The following is a 22,663-nucleotide window of genomic DNA, read 5'->3' on the forward strand; positions in this document are numbered from 1 at the left end:
AGAAATAACAGAGATAAAATCTGTATCATCGAGACCACACCATATATTGACAGGTAGTGTTGGGCAGAGTAAGAGTGAAAGAGAAAAATGATGAGGACAAATTGTGGAGAGGCTGAAAAGCAGCACAAAGAGCTGGGAAAAAGTAGACATGTGAGAGGAAGCATGTAGGTTCATTATAAGGAAATCCAACTGTCCAACTCCTCTTTATCCTGTCATAATGAGCAACCTCTCAATGTAACAGAGAGATAATGATACATGAGCCAAGCCTGAGTGACCTTTAGCTGGGAAAATTTCCATTAATTGGGAAAAATTGAGGCCAGCAGTTTATTGTAAAGTTTAAAGCTATTGTAGTAGACTCTGGAGTTTATTTTAATTACTTTGCAATTTATTTTCATCCTTTTATCTCGTTTTCCAACTGTTGTAAAGAGCAAATTTAAGCTAAAATCACTGCAAAGAAAGTGCAGAATCAACAGCACACACAAGTATTTGCACGAGTATTAACCTCTCAAGTACTGCAAACAGGGCCTGGCTTTAAATCACACAACACAGTCACATGGCTATTGTACTATTTTACCCATTGATTTGTAACTGCAACGGTTGTGTTTGAACTGGACGGCACCGTCGAGTAAAGTGTTTGATCCGGCCTCTCGTGTGCACACGTGTGCGTTTGTACACATTCACACACACACCCACAGACACAACGATAAGAATGCATACATTTAGCAGATGGCTGGTGGTTAAGAGAGTGTGAATGATAAAATCTGCCCACTATTCCGTTGACTTGTCCATTATTCCACTCCACTGCTTTTGAAAAGTGTGCGCGCGCGTGTGTATATACGCATTAGTATGTCGGCGTGCATGTGTATCTGTGTCTCAGTGAAACGATCTAATCGCGTCACTCTTGTCGTAAATGAGCAATATTAAAATTAAACCATTAAATTAAAACATTAAAACAGCCATTTAATTTTTTGTCTGCTCTGCTTTTATTGTTTCTGCCCATCGTGTGTGACAGGCTGTAAGCAATCAAACTAATGAGGCATTACAGACCATTTCAAAACAAGTGATATCGTATTACCCATCTGTGCATTTGATCAAGTGAAGCAAGATGTGCTTGTGACATATGAAGCAGTGCAATGTCAAAGATTTTTTTAGTCATTAGTGCTCTTGATGTGTGTGTGTGTGTGTGTGTGTGTGTGTGTGTGTGTGTGTGTGTGTGTGTGTCTCATTCTAACAGATGCTTTGCTGAGACCACAGACAAAGTTTATAATAAAAACATGCTTCAGGCAGCACTGATCACATTTATTAACATTTGTTTAAATCAAAAGACGCCTGATCTACACTCCGATTATTGGCTACGATTTATTTCCTGGGTACATCTTTGGTATCACACAGTTCAAGACTTTTTGTTTTTAATGTGGATCCATGTTTTTCCCCATCTCAGCGTGGGCCTCTGACATCTGTCTGACTCACAGCTGATTAACACGCTTCAGTTCATGTTGTTGCCAACTTTGCAACTTTGTTACTAAAGAATCTGACTTTTCATACCTCTGTCCATTTTTTTTCATTTGTGTTTTTATATTTTTGGTCACCAGCGCAGGTACGTGTGGCTGCTCTCTCGCCGCGGGCACGCTCAGTGAGCAGCATCACCTGATTTTTGCACATGTGCAACACAGAAACTGCACGAAGAAGGGGAAAAATAAAGAAAGTTTCTTTCAGTCTGATTGATCATTCTAAAATGAATTTTTCTCATGCAGCCCTGGGGTTATATCCTCAGGACCCCTGAAAATGACTGCCTTTAATTAAACCGAAAGGCACCTGCCCTTCTCGAGTCATTTAGCCCCCACCAGCCCAAGCTTCTAATATTTTATGTTGATTACAACCAGAGCTCCCGAGCACAGAACACACTGTGTGGGCTGTTACCTGATGAAGACTGAAGCATGAGTGGTGGATATTATGTCTGGCCGGCTGATGGGAAGAAACGGCATTAAGCAGTCAGACTTTGAGACATACAGATGGGCTTCAAATGGTAGTTAAAAAAGAAACTACACGTGCATCAGGCCAAAGTTTAATGCAGTTCCATCCAACTGTCAAAACTCATTAGAATTAGCAAATAGTGAGGAAGTGTCCGAGTCTGAGGAAGTGAAATATTGAGGATTCTTAGGTAACGTAATCGGCATATTGCAGTCCAACTAAAAAATAATTAGAAACAAAAATGACTAGACAAAAAAACCGAGTTATACACACAACATCCACTATGCACAGAAAAGAGCAATAAAAACGGAGCAAAATGCATCTGTAGCGGTGCAAAACAACACAATTTACCCAGAGACAAATGTTCCTTCATTCCTTTTTACAAATCTCAGTGTAATGAGACTGGTGACCTAAACTTGACCAGTCTTGGTCCTTCAGATTTACTCGACAGTAACGATCACTTTTTCTCTGAGCGTCTCAAAAGCATCAGAAACGAGAAGTTGTAACAGATTCTAAAACAAAAGTGTGGGACTCCTCCCCGAGGGAAGCAGCTGGGTCTCTGTGTGGCGCCGTGCTGGATGATTATTCTAACAAACTGGTGCAAAGGGCTGAAAGACTGGTGACAGACAGGTGGACGGGCTGGCCACTTCCTGTTATGCGTCTCCCGTGTTACATGCACGCCACGTTGTGATTTTGTTAGTAGCAGCATGTTTGAAGGATGTTGCTCAAGGCATTTGTGCTCATAGGTGATTGTAATTATAATCGTGCCGCTGCAGAACCAGAAGATCTGCGCTGTACTTCTTCTGTACGCTTCCATGAAAACATCTACCATCTCCAACTACAGCATCGACTCTCCATAACGTGATCATTTTTTATTCAGTCTGCAGTTTACGCAGTGCCCTTGTATAGTATATCAGAACATTAAAACTCTAATTGCTAAACTTAAGTTCTTGATACAAATGAGTCAATTAAGATCAAAATGTGCGTTTAGCGGCTACGAGACAGAAATTATAGCGCGAGGCTGCTGTACACACACACAAAAGTAATTTGGCTGAGCTAATGTATGTGCTGCATTATTTACAGATTGATTGCAGTCATCATTGATTGTGTGGACTCATAATAGCATTTACAGTGGGGCTGGAATATAATCGTTTAGACGTTCATCATTAGAAATCATTTAGTCTAACTTTCAAAAGGCAATTAGCTGTGGGGCTCCTTAATGCTGAGCGTGGTTCAAAAAGTTCACAAGCAGTTGTGTTTCTCCTCACATCAGGAAACTCCAGGTTATCTATCGCATCATACATCTGTGTGTCTCTGCAGCCTGCAGTGAGTAATGGGCCGAGCCATCTCTGAGGTAGACCAGCAGAAAGGATAAATAATTGTAGGCGAGCTGGATAATCAGATGGACTCAGAGGTTTATGTTTAATAGCTGTTGTTATTATTTGTAATTTACATTTACAAAGATCTGTACGTAGAAAACCATTTCAGGTTTGACTTTCTTCTTCATTAACCCGTCACCAGCTTTCCCACTGCTGCACACGCCTCCCCCTCTTTTCCCTTTCCCCTCCTCCTTTTCCCCCTTCTCGTCAGCTTAGCTCTTTCATTTTGAGGAAGAAAACACAAGCCAGTTAGAATAAGGCAATTATGACCCTGCTGGAAAGGTTATTATGCATAATGCCCTGTAATCCTCCTCTACAGTTTTCATCAGAAACGACATGAACATTAAGACCTTGCAGTATATACGTGCTGACAGAAATGGCTTCCAGCCCCATTTTCTGAAATCACAGACAAAGCCACAGTTAAAGCATTGATTGGTAAAGATGATGTAGTTGCAATGTGATTATTCATAGCTGCTTGTGCTGCTGTGACAAGATAATGAAGACAATAGACACCAGACAGTCTGGCAGCATTTGCCTGGAATCGTGTCATTAAGGTAGTTTTGTGAATTTCTCTTTGCGTGTCGTGTTGGTCGACGTGTCAACATTAATTAAACCGTGACCCCGATCAAAACAGACTTGAGAGGGATTAAAAAAATGTGCAGTGTGATATGACACAGTGAGAAGCGGTTATTTGTGTGGGCGGACGCTGACGCAGTCCAGACAGCCTTTTAATCCCATACACCGCAACAAAAACTTGATGCTTAAAACAAGCAGACAGACGTGCAACAAACCTCATTGTTCACATTGCACCTGTGTCTTCAGCTTAATGATCCCATTATTATTGTGTTAGGCACTAATTAATGATGATTTTTGTAACTATGCCAGCAGCAGGAAGTCTTGCAGGAATTGTTTCTCCACTAACTTTTAATTTGAATTTATTGAAGAATTAATTCCCCATTTCTGTGATTTATTTGTTCTGGTTTTAAGACCAGTTTTACTTTTTAGGATATTCAGCATCTGGGTTTCAAGGGTCACCTCTCTGTGCCCTTCTCTAAAAAGCCTCCATTTACAGCAGAGAGATATTGCTCATCAGATTTGGTCTGCGAGTGGCTGCTCTGTCATCTCGAGCCAGCAGGGCTGCCGGGCTTGACCCCAGGTCGTCTAATGAAAGCCTTTTCTACTCAACAAATGTGTTTCACATTGACATTTGCTTTGATTATAGATTGGTTAGATGTTCTTAACTAGTGAAAACACATTTCTAATATATCTGGTAAAGGTATCTGTACTGGTACCACACCTAGCATCTCACAAATGATCTTGGATATGTGGAATATCATTAGACCTACTGAACTGGATGAAGTGTTAAAGCTAAAGTGGACCTTTCTTCTATCACTTCCAGCCCATCCTAATCATATTTATCAACACATCTGTGAGGAAAGCCGAGTTCAAATATATTTCTCTGTCCAAGTCTGATGTCAGCTTTCGAAGGTTAAGTGAATGAACTAAAAGGCCAACTACACACACAAAAACAGTGCTTAAGCAACCTTTGCCCCCTCAGCCCCCCACATAAACTGGCTGCTGGTGAGAATAATATTGACCTTCCTCTAAAGAAAGCATTGCCGATTATTGCTTTCAGACGCTGCACAAGTGTCATTTACTGGGCACCATTTTTATGTTTTTTTACAGCCTAATCATTTAAAGTCCTCAGGAAATAACACAGTTTATTCTGAAAAATTTAATTATCTTTCTAGCTATACTAAATCAGTATATATAAAATACAACAGAAAAGAGGTTTAGCATGATGAAGCCAAGTGAATCCTTAGCCTGTATCCGCTCCTCTCATTTCTATGTGCTAACATGAGATGGATACTTTTATATAACATGACCTTCAAACAATGAATGCAACTTGTTTACAGGTCTAAGTCTTTGTCATCCAGCATGACGACACTGTAGCGCCAAACTGGAAAGCAAGCCTCCAGCTTTAACTGACTCCAGCTGGTCCACATCGTGGTACAACGTAGGGCTGGGCGATATGGCCTAAAATCCATATCGCGATATAATTTGAAGCATGTGCGGTAAATATATATATATCGCGATATATTCTTTTCTTCTGTATAACGTATTTTCCGCACTATAAGGCGCACTTAAAATCCTTTAATTTTCTCAAAAATCGAGTGGGCCTTATGTATGAATTCTGGTTGTGCTTACTGACCTCAAACCGATTTTGGAGTGCAGAAATCTGTTAAAGTGAAGCGCCTTGAGGCGACTTTTGTTGTGATTTGGCGCTATATAAATAAAATTGAATTGAATTGAATTGTTAAAAAATGTTTTGATGGATTGTCAGAGCATTATGGCTGCTTCAGGTCCCAAAGTCAAACGAACACTGAGAGTTAAAAACGGTCTAAATTCTTTCATCTTTAATAAGATGATCAGCGTTGCTGCTTTAGCAGGTGTAACAATTAAGTTTAACATCCAGGCATCCATGAAAACAGAATTTATTAAATTTAACGGAGTTAGAAGTTAACAGGAAGTTAGCTCGCTAGTTTCCACCTAAACATGACATACCATGTTCTGACTGAGAGATTTTTGAAACTAATTCAAACGTACAGGTCTGTTATCACTTCCAACATAAATGAAGACAGAAAACTAAACAGCAGTGACGTTTGCAGGGTTACTAAAGTTGGACTACCTGGTATATAATGTTGTGCTACGTGATCGCTAGCGACACAGCTATGTTAGCATAACATTAGCACAGTGAAGCTGGAGGATGAACGCCAACTTTTTTCCACTCGATAAAAGTTAACGTGACGGATTCTGGTGGTCAGGGACAAATGCAATCGCATAGCAGGATGCTACACGGGCCAAACTTCAGTCAGGAGAACAACTGAGATCATTCATCTACAATATGAGGTTAGTCATTAATATACTGCAACAACATGGGAACAAAGCCACAAATAAATAAATTTTGGAGGGGGTGGGAGAACTGTGTGTGCATTAGTGATCTGTGGGTGGAAAGGGGAGAAGGGGGGTGGTAAATAAAGTAAAAAAAAAATGATGGGGCCACAAGGAGCTGATATTAGGCAGAAGTGGCACTTTGCCTTTTGCCTTTTGCCTTTGTGGCTCTTTGCTTAGGCTGCTGCCCCCGCGACCCGGCCCCGGACAAAGCGGATGAGGATGGATGGATGGATGGAACATGGGAACAGAGCAGCTGCGAGAGAATTCAACATTAATGAATCAATGTTACGGAAGTGGAGGAAGCGCAGTTTTTGGCTTTCCCCATATTTCAAAAGTGCTTCATCTCTTTGCTATGACTGTCGCCCGCCATAATTTGCAGATGATAATGGTTGTAGCCGCTGCGATGCTTTCGATCAAAACAGGCGCAGCTTGATGACATCATCAACATGCGCTATCGCGATAGAGCGGTATAGTCAAAATCTCTATCGTTGGCCAAATTTATATCATTTCTATCGTATATCGTTTATATCGCCCACCCCTAGTATAACGGTTCATCTAGAAGTGCTAAATACAGATTAATGCCAGGCTGTGTCCATATGTCTTTAGGTTGTGTGCATATTTGCTCTTCTTAGTCCTTCAAAAGGTTATACGAGTCATAAAATGTCCTTCCTGTCCACTATAGATAACTCAGATGTCATTTTCTTTATGCAGCCAGACATTCACCATTATATAGTGATCACTGGTGAGTTGTCTTGTGTGAGCATTGACAGGTGTATCCCGCAGTCCTTGAGAAGGGTGGAATGGCCATAAACCTCTTCTTTCCTTAGGACCTCAGATATCAAATATAACTCTCAGTCTGGCTGCTGGTTGATGAGGCTACGGCCTCATTGGTAAATTGCAGTACGCTGACACATATATCAGTCTACACTGACAGTCAACATATATTAACCGAGCGCCCTTCATATATGTGCATATGTTATGAACGCGAGCAGTCGATTTATCAGCTTGCAAAATTATACGACATGCTGTGTTATAACATCTGCAGATATTTAGAGTGCTAGTCGTCTATGTAATAAATATCCTCCTTTCTGTTTTGATAGGGTAAAAGGGTACACGCTCATGAGGGGGTTTGAATGGGGATCCATTACAAAAGACACAATAATAAGCATGATAGGATGTGTGTTTCAGGGTGTGGGGAGTGGTTTCTCTGATCTTAAATCTTATTTGTCAGGGAAGCTAAATGTAGAGTCTGTGTGCATTCACCACGTGTACGTGACATTAATGTCCCAGAACAAACATCAATATCATATGAGGCAACAGTGTTTCTCCCCCATCCATCCATTACCAGCTAACCTTTTAAACACACCCTAGGCCATGTAAGACTGTTTCTGCATACCTCCGAGATGGAAAAAATACATTAGGAATTACACTTCCAGCAACATAGAAAATGCTGATGGGAATCCATATTTTCTGCTTACTTTTCATTTCCTTTGGCACAAAGCTGTGAGTGTGCTTGAAAAACAACGTGCAGGGGAGGCATTAGGGTAATGGAGAAAAAAGGCTGGAGTGAGAGGGTGTTGGATGGGGGACTAAAGGTGCATTTACCAACAATGCACAACAGCCCACATCATTTATTTTATCTGGTATAGTATAATTTTCCTAAGAGGTGGATCCTGGGGGAGCGCCGTGTAAACGAGACTGTTCCCTATCAAGCTGTAGAATAATGAAAAAATACAACAGTAAAATATTTTCTATGTTAATGCAAAGATAACGTGTCATCTGTATCCAAACACAGCAGCAGCATTAACTTGTAGGCTGAGTTTCCTTTTCTAAATTAGACAGACTCTATATTCTTCCTACAATGTTTCGTATACGGTGTTTGTTTTGTCATAAAACTGTGATGGTTCACTACACCTAATTAAGCCAGGTGAATACCGTCAGGCGTTTTATTTCCAGATACCTGGATTGGGAGGAAAATAATGCTAAATGAATTACACTCAGTTGCAGCATGCTAGCAGACTGAGCCTTAAAAGCTGGACAGATGTGCCAACTTTAAATTTTAGTGTTTTTTTTAACTCAGCTTCTATTTTACATAAAAATCCTGTGAGACTAACAGGATCCAAAGTCCTCACAGAGAGAAACTTTTTTTCTTGAATGTGAGGTTCGAGTGACAGTCCCACAAGCCAAACAAGCTCAACTCCTTCAGTTCCCAGCTCCCTTCACCTCTTCTGTCCACTTCCTGGTTCAGAGATTTCTGTGGCCGCATGGTGGTTGGTGTCTAACGTGGCAGTAAAGTGTAGAACGCTTTCAAAGCTGAGCTGGATGTGGAAATTAAAGATCTCACAAACTGGGGCCTCCAAACATACACACGCCACAAGTTTGGGTACACCAGGTCTGTCCAGCATCCAGGACGCTGGAGCCCACAGTAAAGGCACCTTCAAACACCCCACTCTGAGACTCCAAACAGGCAGGATCCATTTAACCATTTAACCGTCACTCAGCACGTGAGCACAAGCAACAGCCAGGACTTGTTCCCTAACCTACAGCTGCAGAGGAGGAACCTTTTCATCTGCTGGGAACACCCCAACATCTCACTGGGCCAAGCGCAGAGTGGTGCAGAGTCCAGGCTCTCTCTGCGAGACTGGTTTCAGGTCAAAGGCTGTGCGCTGAGGCGAGCCCGACCACATCTAGAGAGTTCCTCTTGACCACAAACACTCGCTCAGGCTCCTTTCTCACCACAGAGGTGACGCTCCATAATCCTACAGCCAGATTCATCAACCCCTGACGCCATCACTGCGGCGGAGGCGTTTGCGATCACGATACGGTGGCAATTTACGGAGGGAAACAGTATCTGAGTATATTTCAGCCACTTTTTTTAAAACTGTACTCCTGACCTCTTTCTTCAGCGGACCTCAAATATCTTTTATTTTCTTTGTGGTTTTAAACCTAAAGCCAGGCAGTCTGAGTCTGCCTACAGTAAAACACTCATCTGGGATTAGGAGCCATTTATTCATCTCAGCTCAGTAATACTATGACAGCCTCGCTTCAGAATCCAATGAATATCTCACACTTTCATTTCATATGCAATCTCTGGTGCTCAGGAGTGTGTCGCCGAGTAGGATTCTGTACAGTTTATTTGTTTGTGTGTCTGTGTGTATGTGCCTTTTGGGGGCATTAGTGTTTTGCAATGTTTTCATCCCAGCTCTGAAATATATATATTTTCTAGAAATCGCGCAAATTAATACTTTACGTTTCGATGCGTTTCGCTGTCGTATTTGATGCCCTAAAATATGTCTTTGGCAGTTTGACTGCATTCGAAGTCTGTTACCTACAAGCGTCGCTATCCTATTTGAGCGAATATGAGAGAAGAGAGCATCGAGGGAAAAGCTGAATAAAAATACAGCAGTCGTCAGATGTATTGTGCATCTTTAGGGACCGCCGTCACCAAGACATTCATTTACTTTCAGTCATTAAAAGTCCAGCTCTGACACAGAAACCTGCTCGACTCGCTCCAACTTGCTATTCAAATGATTAAACACTTATCTAATCATTTCCCTTCCACTCACATTTTGATATCAAACATTAACTCAATGCTTCTCTCTAACTGCAGAATGAAAGACAACACTGAAACTGCTGTAACCCTGAGCTCTCTCAGGAAACAGAATTCAAAGATCTTAATGTTACAAGTCAACGCAAAAAGGCTAAACACGTGAAAGAAAAAAAATCTAAACAAAACAAAAAATGCCAAATAATTCAGTCTCGGGCGCTAAAGTCCAGACAAAATCAAAGACACACCATCACAACTGTTTCTAACGTAGAGGAACTAATCTTCGCAGAAACTCTACACTGTGACACCGGCACATTAAGCATCACAAACAAGCAGCCAAAAGCAGGACCAGTGCATGATGCTCTGCAAATCTCACCAAAACCATGGCAACAGGCTCTCAGAACAATAATCTTCTCGGTCAGTTGCTGCTTTCCGGACTCTTTTATTGCTCCTGTCATTGAGTCATGCGGCCGTGCGCTGCGGCTCTGTGTGTCATGTAACTGCACAGTTTTCACACAAGAGCTCATCACGACGTTTCACTCAGCGTGGAGGAACAATCCAGGCTTTATGAAATTCTAAAATGTCATGTGTGAATATCAATTCTTAGCAACAGACACAGTCACAAGTAGGGCTGGGCCATATTATACCGTTCACGGTAATACCGGTATAATGTTAGGCAACGATAGGAAAATGAAATATCGCGATAGAATGGGAGTAAAACGCGCATGCGCAGTGCCTTTGTTTTCATACGCACATGGCCGATTGTTGAGTGAAACAGATGAACCAGAATTGGTTTGTAAAAATGGTGCAACTTCAGTGATGTGGAACTGGTTTGGTGTTTGTCCGTCAGATACACAACAAAGCACATTTTTTTGCAGAACATGCAAGCGGCCGTTGTTATTGTCATATTTGTCGGACTAAGATGCCCTTAAATCTGGGAGTAATCTGGGTCCTAAACTCCGAATTCTTCAGGTCAAACAACACTGCAGCATCACTTAGAGTTAAAAACTGTCTAAATTCTTTCATCTTTAATAAAACGATCAGCATTGCTGCTTTACCAGGTGTAACTATAAAGTTTAACTTCCAGGCATCCATGAAAACAAAAGTTATTACATTTAACGGAGTTAGAAGTTAGCAGGAAGCTAGCGGAAGTTAGCTCGCTAGTTTCGCTAGTTGCCTAAACATGATATTGCATGTTCTGACGGAGAGATTTCTGAAAAAATTCAAACGTACAGCTCTGCTATCACTTCCAACATAAATGAAGACAGGAAACTAAACAGCAGTGACGTTTGTAGGGTTACTGAAGTTGGGCTAGCTGGTATATAATGATGTGCTACGTGATCGCTAGCGACACAGCTATGTTAGCATAACATAAACAGTGAAGCTGGAGGACGAACACTAACACTTTTCCACTTATAAAAGTTAACGTGAAGGTTCTTCATGGTTAGAGACAAATGCAATCGCATGGCAGGATGCTGTAAACGGACCAAACTTCAGTCAGGAGAACAACTGAGATAATCCATCCACAATACGAGGTTAGTCATTAATATACTGCAGCAACATGGGAATAGAGCAGCTGCCAGAGAATTCAACATTAATGAATCAATGGTACAGAAGTGGAGGAAGCAAGAAGAATGAGTTTAATAAAGTTTGATTTATCTGACTGCTTTGTTTCGCTTAATGTGCCTTATAATCCCGTGCACCTTATGGTGCGAAAAATACGTACTGCACACTGCAGTTTAATGTTGCAAAGCACCTCTTTTTAACTTCAGTGGATATTATACATGGTTATGCTCAGGATATGTCAGCCCATTTCTACTGGAAATGCCTTTTGGTTAAACTTTCAGCAAGGAATTTGCATTTGCACTGTTACATTTTTATAAAGCTTTAATGTACATAAAAACCAGCTTCTTGTTTAAGTGAAAATAAATGGAAGGTTGTCTTTTTGCGCTAGTAATGTTGTGGAGTTGTATTTTGTCTCGCATCAATTATATCGTCGGTTATATCGTTATCGCAAATTTTCAAATATATATCGTGATAAATATTTTTGGCCATATCGCCCTGCTCTAGTCACAAGTAACATTTCTTCAGGTCAGTCTTGGGCCACTTCATGCACGTAACCATGCACCAAAGCTGTCGGCATGCACACTGACCAATCAAGCCAAAAACCTTTAGCTAGATTCTCAAAAACAAAACTATCCTTTTAAATGTAAAATAAGTGATTATTTTGACATGAACAGAGGCACAAAGGCCCGAGTCTTAACAAACAGCAGTTCTTCCCACAGATTCTTACAGCCTCGAGAGAAATTGCTAACTACAGCAACTTTGTTCTTAATTAGTTCAGTGAATTTCCAACAAATCCTGCAGTATTTATACGTGCTTAAAGGCATACAGTATGATCCAAGGACAGGGAAACACACTGTATCTGTACAATTTCTAGCCAGCAGGTTCTTCAACTTTTTTAGCAGTGACCTAAATGAAAAATTCAGTTATCCATAGGACACAAGCTCATTAAAACATGTTGACACTGTTTTAATGTGCGGAGCCACCAAGAGAAGGGCTCCGGATTCATTTAAGGCTCCGAGCAATCATCAAACAGCCCTTACTCTAGGGGATGGGACTGATCACATTGTATAATGCCAGATCTTTTAAAAAAGTATGAAAAACTTCAGTTTCCAAAGGGGTTAAATGACAAATGACATTCTTCAGGGGAAAAATAAGAATAAACAGGAATATATGGATTACGTTTGCCTCAAGTCTCCAAACGTGAATTACTAATGATGCTGCCTGACGCTGAAGGCGAGTTAAAACCTTTACCTCTGAGTTTTGCTTAAGAGGCATTATTGTATCAAGGGAGTGGCTTATATGCCACTGCAGCTCAATACTCTGCACACACATACAATGGCACACAATATACCAGACAAAGATCTCTACTTCAGCCTTTGTAACACTTTTGAGCAGACACACAGTATCATGTGCTCACTTCTCTGCGTAATCAGCATGAAACTGTTGTATCAACTGCAGTCAGCATTCTTTTACTTGCTTTTGCATTTGGCACACGCTCGCTCTCCGTGTGAGCTAGCATCAAACCAAAGAGCGAAGAGAAATACACGGGACTGTCATGCACTGTTGCACTGCGCAAACCAAAGTGTGTCCTATAGCTTTAGGGATACAGACGGTCGACCCAAAGGCAGGTTGGACAATGACACCTCTGTACATTTCCAAAAAACAAATTGCGGTGCAGACTTTCAGGTATAAAAGTATTAACTGTTTTGAAACTGCTCGTTTCAGAGGGTTAAAAGTGATTCGACAGTTTACTGATGCAGTTTTATGGTGAGGCCAGATTACCACAACTAAGGTGGATGATGATTTCAGAAGGCTTCCTTTATGAAAGAAAAAGCCTTTACCGACCTCTAACCAAGTCAAGAATACTCTCAATGAGGTGGCAGTCTGTATTCAAGAGGCACCTTCATGAATGGAAATAGAGACAGTTTAACACAAAGTGCAAACCACTGGTTACACACAACAAGAAGAAAGCCAGACTTTGGCAGAAAACATTTAAAACCAGCCTGTGCAATCCTGCAAAATCGTTTGTTATGGCCTGCCAGTGCAACTGTGCCACTAGTGTTATTAATGTTTGACTGCTGATAGACACAGCTGATCGCACAGCACTTCACAGTGCAAATGGATGAGAGTCCAAACCAAACGACACCCAAGAGTTTCTGAAGGCAGTGAAATGACACAAGACCACCTGATCTGGACCTGACCGAGCAGACTTTTTAGTTCCTGAAGGGAAAACTGAATTCACAGCAGCAACTGAAGGCGTGGAGAGAAGCTCAAGAGAAGAAGTATAGCATTACATTGGATTTTATTTTTAAATGCACAGTGGTGGTGTACAGAAGCAGATATACAAAAATTGTGGCAAATATTTATGAGCCAAAGTAAATACTGTGATTTTGTAACTGTGCACAGAACAATAGCTGCCTGGTGCATGTCTGGGGTGGTCAGTTGCACATGCCAGTGTAATCTGCTGTGCTGGTCAGTCAGGAAACAGGCTATTCCAGTTAAAACGAACTAACACATATTGTTTTCAGAGTTATTAATTAAGAAGCAGGGTTTCTGGTTTTTGGTTAAAATCAAATAAAAAACTCAAACCAGTCAGCTGTTCCATAAAAACATACACCAATCTGTATAATCCCATAATCATACTTAAACAGAAACAATAGAATATATTCTGCAGAGGATGTACTTACCTTGTCTTTGTCTTCCACCAGATCACTGAGTATGTCGTCGGGGTCTAGAATCCCCCCATCACAGTATTCAACATGGTGCGTCCGAATGAAGAAATCTCCTTCCTACAACAAAGGACACAAAAATCAGTGACTTGTGAACAGACTTATCACCACATGATCAATTTACCTACAATTGTTTTTTAACACCTGCACACATTTCTAACAGAACACTTGTTTTGTTTTGCCCCATCAGGAATGACATCAGTTATCACAGACAGAGTCTCAGTCGTGGTATTGTCGGACTGTTAACCACAACAGGCTGGAAAACTATCCAACATTTTCTGTCAGAATCCTAAAATAGTCACACTTCAGTCTGAAGGATACGGACTGCTGTTAAATTACACATCACAGAGCACAGAAATGATGTGGAGTTCATCAGTGTTGCATTCTTATGTTTCTTTAGGGATGTTTTTCTTTAGTTGTTTCAGGACGGCTGCCAAAATCTGATATTAAACCGCAGCTGAATTACTGAGATGTTACAGGTTGTGCCCTCTGTACTGCAGAAGTTAGGATGAATCTTCTCTCTTGTCAATCCAGAAGAGAGATCTTCCTCGTCCATCTTCAGAGGAAGGTCATATTGACGCCCACGCAGTCAAAACTAAAGATGGAGAAGCAGCGTTCAGTTTCCAAGGTCCAAAACCAAGTCTCGGAAAACTGAAGTCTTCTCTGTTCCCAGTGCATTTGTATTAAATTTACTTTTTATTAAACCAACTTTATCTTTCTTGCACTATTACTGCACTGAAAATGTTCATCTTTTTTACATTTGTAAAAAATGTGTTTTTTGTTCTCTCTAAATCATAATTATGCATTTATTCCAAATTCATTTCTAAATTGCAATTTTTTTGATATTTTTATCATAATGCTTTTTATTTCTCACATATTTATCACTTCTGAAACTTCAAGATTCCAAATAATTGAGAGTTCTCACAGTAAATGTTTTAAATATTGGAAATGATCCCGGTTCGTCCACTGTGCATGAATGTGTGCATTTGGTGTTATATAAATAAAAGTGAACTGAATTCAAACACCAGTGGTGAATTTGTGTGTGTATGAATAGCACAGTAGGCAATAATACATAACACCTAGGGCTGCCACAAACCATTATTTTGATAGTCGACTAGTCACCGATTATTTTTGCGATTAGTCGACTAATCAGATCATCATCCATTGGACATAAAACGTACAGCTTATTGCACCAGCAGCATCTGCTCTTATATAACTATCATTAGCTTACAGCTTTAAGTGTGTAAGGTCTGTGCTAACTAAAAATAAAGACAAGATGATAGTTTATTAAATTTTACTGAAATCTGCAGATTGTTTCGGTGAAGTTTAATAAACTCCTTGCTATCTAAAATATAACAGGACACCGGAGTAAATTCTCCAGCATCTCACACTTCTGATAATCAGCTGTCTGCTTGACGTTTATTCAGCTGTGTAAAAACTATAACTTTAATCTCAGCCAAACCGATTTACCCAGGAAAAAATAAATAAATAAAAATAAATAAAAAATAAATAAATAAATACTTAAAAAAGCCAAACAATAACATTTTTAAGTTATCTTAGTGACTTATATATCATGTTTAACCTGAGTAGCGAAAGACGGCGGTGGGTTTGAAAACGATTTGCGGGGAGTCCGGTGTTCTCACGGCTCTAGTTAGCCTAGCCCCCGGCTAGCTATCGAGCTAGTGGGTAACAGACGTCTCCGAAAACGTCGGAGCGCTTTTGAAAATATGCGGTGTCTTGATAAACTGAGCAGATATTTGAGGTTTACACAGCTACATTCTCGCCTGAAAATATGTTAAACGTTTATTTTGTGACCCAGAAAGAATAATAAGAGTAATATTAAAACTAACTAGCTTCCGCCATTGTTGTAAATTGAGCAGGGCTGCGCTATGAATTCTGGGACACAGCTTCTTCTTCTTCTTCGGGGTTTAACGGCAGCTGGCATCCTTGTACATGCAGTGCTGCCATCTTCTGTTTCAGTCCATTATTACACTCTGAAATCCTACTCCTTATTCCTGCGGCTTTTGTGATCTTACAAAGCTTCAAACGACGCGTCGACTGTTAAATCAGTCGTCGACGATTTTGATAGTCGACGTAATCGTGACTAGTCGACTAATCGTGGCAGCCCTAATAACAACACAGATACATGAATGTAGCTTGTATTGGAAACACACGTTGGTCAAAAAGACTAGAAAGGCACTGTTGACCATCTGCTTCCTATAATAAAAATCCTCAGTTTTCCAAATTCAAACACAGAACAATGGAGAGAGGCTCTTTAATTTCACACAGCGGTCAATAAGTTTCACATTAACATAGTAATAAATTAAAATTATTCTAATTATTTGATGGACACCCACAAGAATCTACTGCACACCAACTCCTCATTTATAAAGCCCTCGCTCTCCGACTCCCCTTCTCCCTCAACTTTGCCCTCACCTTTGTTTCTTTGCTGCACACATCTCTCACGTCTTCCCCGAGGTGCCTTGTACAGATTACAGCTCTAGCTGGGCCCATTCTCTCTCCCTCCTCGCTCCCTTTCTCCGCCGTGTTGGGCCTGTGATTAATGACTTTGAAACTGTACTGGACAGCTGACTGCATAGAGCTGGTTGTTGAACAACATATTGAGACAACACACAAGCGTGCACACACATACTCAAGACAAATCACACGCAGCCTAAGGAAAGGTGCGACTCCAAACACTACAGGGTGGTGCTCCAGTAAATCACTCTTTCAGGGTCAGATGCTCGTAATGTTTTTCAAAAACTCGCATTAGAAAGATTTCAAGATCAGATTGTGTCCACGGGTATCACTGCAAGGGCAACATTTCCTTCTGTCAGTGTATCAGTCCAACTGATCCGACTGTGTAATCATTAAAAACGATATGTGTGCAAACGCGTACAATTACAAAACTCGCCATTTCAGTGGCTATTCAACGATCTTTGTTGCACAAGCCTCTGACACTGAGACCATTTATGCTCTTCTATTGTCTGTAACTCTTCCTCTCTTCCTTCCAGCTGGAATTTATAGTATGACTCCGCTGTAACAATGACTTGGCTGAGACCCAGTCCAGATGCATGAGATAGATTTTCAAATACTCCGTTTTATTTTCTTCTTTCCCCTTGAGCACTGCCAATCAAGGCTTTGGAAAATGTTAACTCAAGGACACACACCGAGTGCGCGTGTTTGTGTAACTGCCTGCGCTTTAAATTTTGTTTATTAGTTCTAATGTCCAGCCCTCAATCGGTCACCGTCACACAAACAGCGGGACGCCACACGAGCAATCGTACCTCGGGAAACAGGCGTGATGAGTTCAGCTTGTATTCTACTTCCTCACATCAGAAAACTAAGCCGGGCCTGCTCTCAGTGTGTGGGCTGATCCACACCACCCAACTACAATTCACACAGAAGCCTTTAATTGTAACTAATCTATTAAAGCTCAACGAGTCATTCATCAAATTACAACAAACTAGCACAGGTGGATTTTGAAGCGCTTACAGCTGAAAACCCAAATCCATCGTCTTAAAGTTATCATCGATTAAGCCCTAAACAAACTCCAGCCTCCAAATGTTCCAACGCTCACTCACCGCTCTGGTAGCTAAACTTTGTTCTCAACCACCTGACCTGCCAAGTTAGCTCATATTAAATATAGCCCCACCAACGCCTACTAACTATTTTTACTACCAAGGCAGAAAAGGTTAGTCTGACAGCTTATTTTGCTCGTGTGTCTACTTGGATTCAGCAAATTGACATTTCGAAGGTTGATAACTTGATTTTCACAGAACACGGTCTTTAAATCTTTGAGCAAGGAAAGATCCTGTGCACAAATAGATTTACGGTGTAGTTTGTCTGTTTGCCAGCAGGATTACACAAACAGTACCAAGACAAATATCGTTAAACTTTGTGAAAAGGTGCAGGAAAGGCAGATCTTCTGCCACATTAACACTGAATATTAACGAATAATCATGTGACTAGAGTCAGATGATATTTAACCTGACAAGTAAAGACTTATTTGCAAATTAGAATTTATTATTTCAGAACATGTAAAGTACTGAGAAAGTACCACATCAGGTCGAAGATGAAATACACCCAACCATAAATCTGACATTAATCAGCTGATTCTAATTATATACACAAACTCATTCCAGTGGTTTCTGAAGAGACTGAAATGACTTGCGCAGTAAGTAATAGTAGTAGTAATAGGTAAAATTGTTTCCTGGTCACATGATGACATGCACCATGCCGTCTTTCTCCAAGTTACATTGTTACATATTCAGTGGATCAGAACCTTTTTAAATCCAACTGATTGTTCACGAAACTAATCGGCAGACTAATCACTACAAAAAGTGGGAAACACGTACACCCTGTAACCTGGAAACACAACGAGACACGCACAGTGAAAACAGCCTCGTTCCTTCGGCGACCTGCTGCTGCTATGAGGACATCAACGCCTGTTTGGGTTTCTCTGTTACAGTAGGCAATCCGTACGGCTGTACCGACGAGAGACGAAGATTCTGAGAGATAAGCCGTGAGCACACTCGTCTAATCTGATAAAGTGTCAGCACCAAATCCTATCCCTCCGACTCTAGTGGTTTCTAAACCCGGAGAGACTCGCAGATATAAGTTTAAAGATAAGAGTTGTAAACACGCCGATCAAATCCAAAAATCAGGGGGATTAGCACTTAATGCAGTAATATTTGCAGGATATTTGATTCTCGTGACGTGATGTGGAAATGATTAATAGGTTGGAGTAAATTCCCTCCTGAGTGAAAACACTCTGTACCATCGCTCCCACTCTTATCTCTGAACAGTACGCCTTTTTAGTCTGCTGCTTAACAAACAAGTTTGGTATGCACGCTGCTCTCAAACTGAAGGTCGTGCAAATGAGTGGACCTCGATAAACCACAGAGGTGTGATTGAAGAGTCACGCAGTGCGACATCCACACCACAGCTTCAGCTGAATACTCGCCCACGTTTAGATCCTTATCCAGAACAGAGAGGTCTGAAATCATCAGACGTCAAGCAGGAAATGTATGTGTGTATTATATCATTTTATTATCGATAATTCTGTAAAGGCAGTGACTAATATCCTGAAATTAATTCTGAAAAAGCAAAACAATCTAAACTGAATCACCCCCCGACCTGCCTTGTGACCCTGCAACATCCCACACTTAAGATGGGCACAAGCTCACTTTTCAATCATCCAATTAAGCAAAGATACATTTATTGTCACGTTGTAACAAAAAATTCATGGTTTGCTTACACCGACTCGAACAGTTTGTTCAAACAAACCTTTCCGAGTCCGTTCTAAACAGTCAGGCTCAATAAACACATTCCTGTGGTTTGTCTACAGAGGAGGAGGCGCGTGTCTCCTCCCGGCCTCTCCCTCGCCCTCAGAAATAATTGCCTGTGCCGTGGCATGGGGCCAGAATGTTTGGACGATTTTATCAGCTTGTTTGGCCACGCCTCATCAGCATTCCTGTCCCGACTAATGAAACTACACTGTACACCCACACTGACGAGAACCCTTCCATACACATCCACCTGGAAATCCATATGCACAAGTGTATACACAGGTATAGTGTAAAAACACCACCTGCCCACAAACCTGACTGATTTCATTTTTAAAGCATAACATATGTATCATCTGGCTTCATCTATACCTTAGATTTCTTATCTTAGTCCAAATATGTGCAGTCACGTGGTTTTATTTATTGATGTTTTATACATTTGGACAAGCAAGTAACGGTTCATGTATTATTTTAGTTTCAGCGTGTCAGCCTGAAACTGGTTTTAAAAGCACAGGAGCGTTTGTTGCTCCTACACGTTTATTTGCAACCTATAAGTCGTTTTTATTTCTGACACACACCCGGTGCAGGTCCAGTTTTTGAAAATGATGTTTGCTTTTACATCCAACCGCTATGACACCAACAGCTGCAAAGTTTCCTGCAGATCCAGATCTCCTTTTTTGGAGACTCATGTCTGCTTTGAGTGCTCAGAGACGTCCGTATGCTGTTTGCAGCTAACAGTGAATTTGCTAGACCATCATGTACAAAGTGTCCCTTCAGTTAAAGTTGTTCAAGTAATTTGAAAATCCTTTTGAACGCTTTCCCAGACCCATATCCTTAGAACTTTTACTTTGTAGAACTAGTTTACCACATTACTGTATTACTGTATACAGTCAGCCAATAAAGTTGTTCTGTATATTAGAAGACTTTGTTCCCCTTCCTTGTCCTCCGTGCCCCCCTGGTAGTGAGCCAGGTTGTGCTAGAAACCTTTACATTGCTGACTCACAGCCATCTGCAGTCTTAACTTGGAAGACCTTAGAAAACCATTCAGATCTTGGCAGGACAGTACAGGCTTTAAAAGCAAAGAGAGAACACCAGGACCTCAGTGTTATAGGCTTAACCTTTTAACCTTTTTTTTTCTTTTTCCCCATTACTACACATGCTCGCTTTGGTTAGATTATTTATAATTCAACTGTTTACTTCATTTTACATGACGTGAAGATTCCAGCAACACTTAATAAAGCTGTTCCCTATTACTTTAAGTGAAGCTGGTGAAGTTGTGCCAGAAGAATTTGTTGCTATCAATCTACGATGAGCAGGGTATATAAAAGACAAAAAAACCCAGTGACAGCGCTGAACCTTTGAAGTGTCCAATCATGTTTTATTATCCACACACCGCACAGGGGTCCACAGATAAAAGGAACAGTTATTAATATTTTTGTTTGTTTTATTCTTTGTAAATTATACCAAGGTTCAAATAATACTGATTAAATTTCATTGTTCGCTGTTTGCTCACTTTGTTCAGAAAATAAAAAGAAAACTTCTCTCGATATGAAAAGCCGGTCAGTGTTGTCCATTATATTTGTTTGGCCTCCAAAATGCGAGTGTCCCAACACCGTCTCTATTTTAGTAGGACAAGGACAGCCTGCTCTCGCCCATTATTGCCCTGGTATAATTAGCAGAAAGAGAAGCACGGCATCAGTGTTTGGACTAATGGTGAAAGGATTTAGAGGACTCAAAATTTTCATTATGTTTCCCAATGTCACAGACATTATTTAAACCAATTCGCATAATTCGGCCATTGCAATGGAGATATTATAGAGGGTTTAGAGAGACAAAATAAAGCCGCCGTCTCCAGTAAAGTTTACCCTAAAGGTCATATCAGTGTTTTCTAGATAAAGTCCCATTCATACATTCAGGCTGTTCAGTTAAAGAAAACTGGTCTCTCCTGAGCAGGATGTGCGTATTGGCATCAAACGTGGAACCTATGTTTCTAATAAACGAAACAATAAACGTACTTTTCCCATGGCGGGGATCTGCTTTTTATTTTGAAACTCTGACATGATTACAGAATGCTGAGTGTCATTTTTCTGGATTATACAGGCAACACCACCTGCATTTCACTTGTACTGGGACTCATAAACACACAGTCGCACACGTGTCTGTTTGGCCAAAGGCAATTAGGCTGATAACTTTCTGGCAACTCCCCACAAAAAACAACCTCCGCCTTCATCCCTCCCTCTTCTATCTTCAAATGCTTTTGTTCTGATTTCTTCAGATGGTTTATTAATCTCCTCACAGCCAACGCTCTACAAAAACCCTGCATATCACTATTTTTTTCACTTGATACAGTCATGCTCGGTGCTTCCCTTCCATAATTTGTGCTAGCCCTCTATGATCATCCATCAACAGTGATAGCTCTATATTATGCTGCAGCTGTCAGCAGGCTTGTTTGCTCTGATAAATAACTAAAGATCACAGCGCTCTCAGATCACTGATATATCGAGTGAAGTGGATAACAGTTAATCTAATGATATCTGCTCAATAAAAACTTACAGACTAATTGACTAATCTGTGCTTTTCTCTTAAAAGCTAAATGAGATACACTTTATCTACATGAGCGTCCTAAAGGCGTGCTACAGCTAACCAGTACTGCCAGGATCAGACACATCACACTGCGCTAAGCCTATGAAAAGTGCTTTAACTATAATAAATGGTTACTATTTTAATGGTAAAAATACTTACTAGGCATACACTGGCACTTTTAAAAAAAGACATAATCAAACCTCACTTGATTTTACAGAAGAGACTCCATCATGAGAATGGGTACGGTTCCCCCTCCTGATTCCTTTCTTTCTTTCTTTTTGCGTATTTGTCACACTTAAATGTTTCAGCTCAAACTATTTTTAATATTACACAAAGATAATCAGAGTAAATACAAAACACCTTTTTTTAAATGCTGATTTCACTTCCTAAGGGAATAAAGTTATCCAAACCTCCCTGCCCTGTGCGGGAAATAATTTCTCCCAAATCAACTGTGATTAACCACAGTTCAATTTCAGCACCCGTGCCCGATTACTGCCACAAATGACTTAAATAGATCTCAAAAATCAACACATCGTGACACAATCTAAAGAAACGCCTGATAAACTAAGTCAGCGTCATCGCTGTGATCAGTCCGAGGCTTCACAGGAGTGGCTGGCCTGCCAACATTATTCAAAGAGCGCATCA

At 40.6% G+C, this 22,663-nt stretch overlaps 1 protein-coding gene across 4 annotated transcripts in view; it reads right to left on the minus strand.

The window, feature by feature from the left end:
• Positions 1–22,663, minus strand: part of LOC146691359 (partitioning defective 3 homolog B-like) — a 217,381-nt gene that overhangs the window by 189,296 nt on the left and 5,422 nt on the right. For all 4 annotated transcript variants that reach the window (XM_085434748.1, XM_085434747.1, XM_085434746.1 and 1 more), the window contains exon 2: positions 14,106–14,207. In XM_085434748.1, the coding sequence (XP_085290874.1) occupies positions 14,106–14,207 (102 nt within the window). The remainder of the gene's footprint in view (positions 1–14,105; positions 14,208–22,663) is intronic.

This window comes from Copadichromis virginalis, linkage group LG16, assembly GCF_057382275.1.
Source record: "Copadichromis virginalis isolate Kocher_CV1m ecotype Utaka linkage group LG16, C_Virginalis_male_GT1.1, whole genome shotgun sequence".
Lineage (NCBI taxonomy): Eukaryota > Metazoa > Chordata > Actinopteri > Cichliformes > Cichlidae > Copadichromis > Copadichromis virginalis.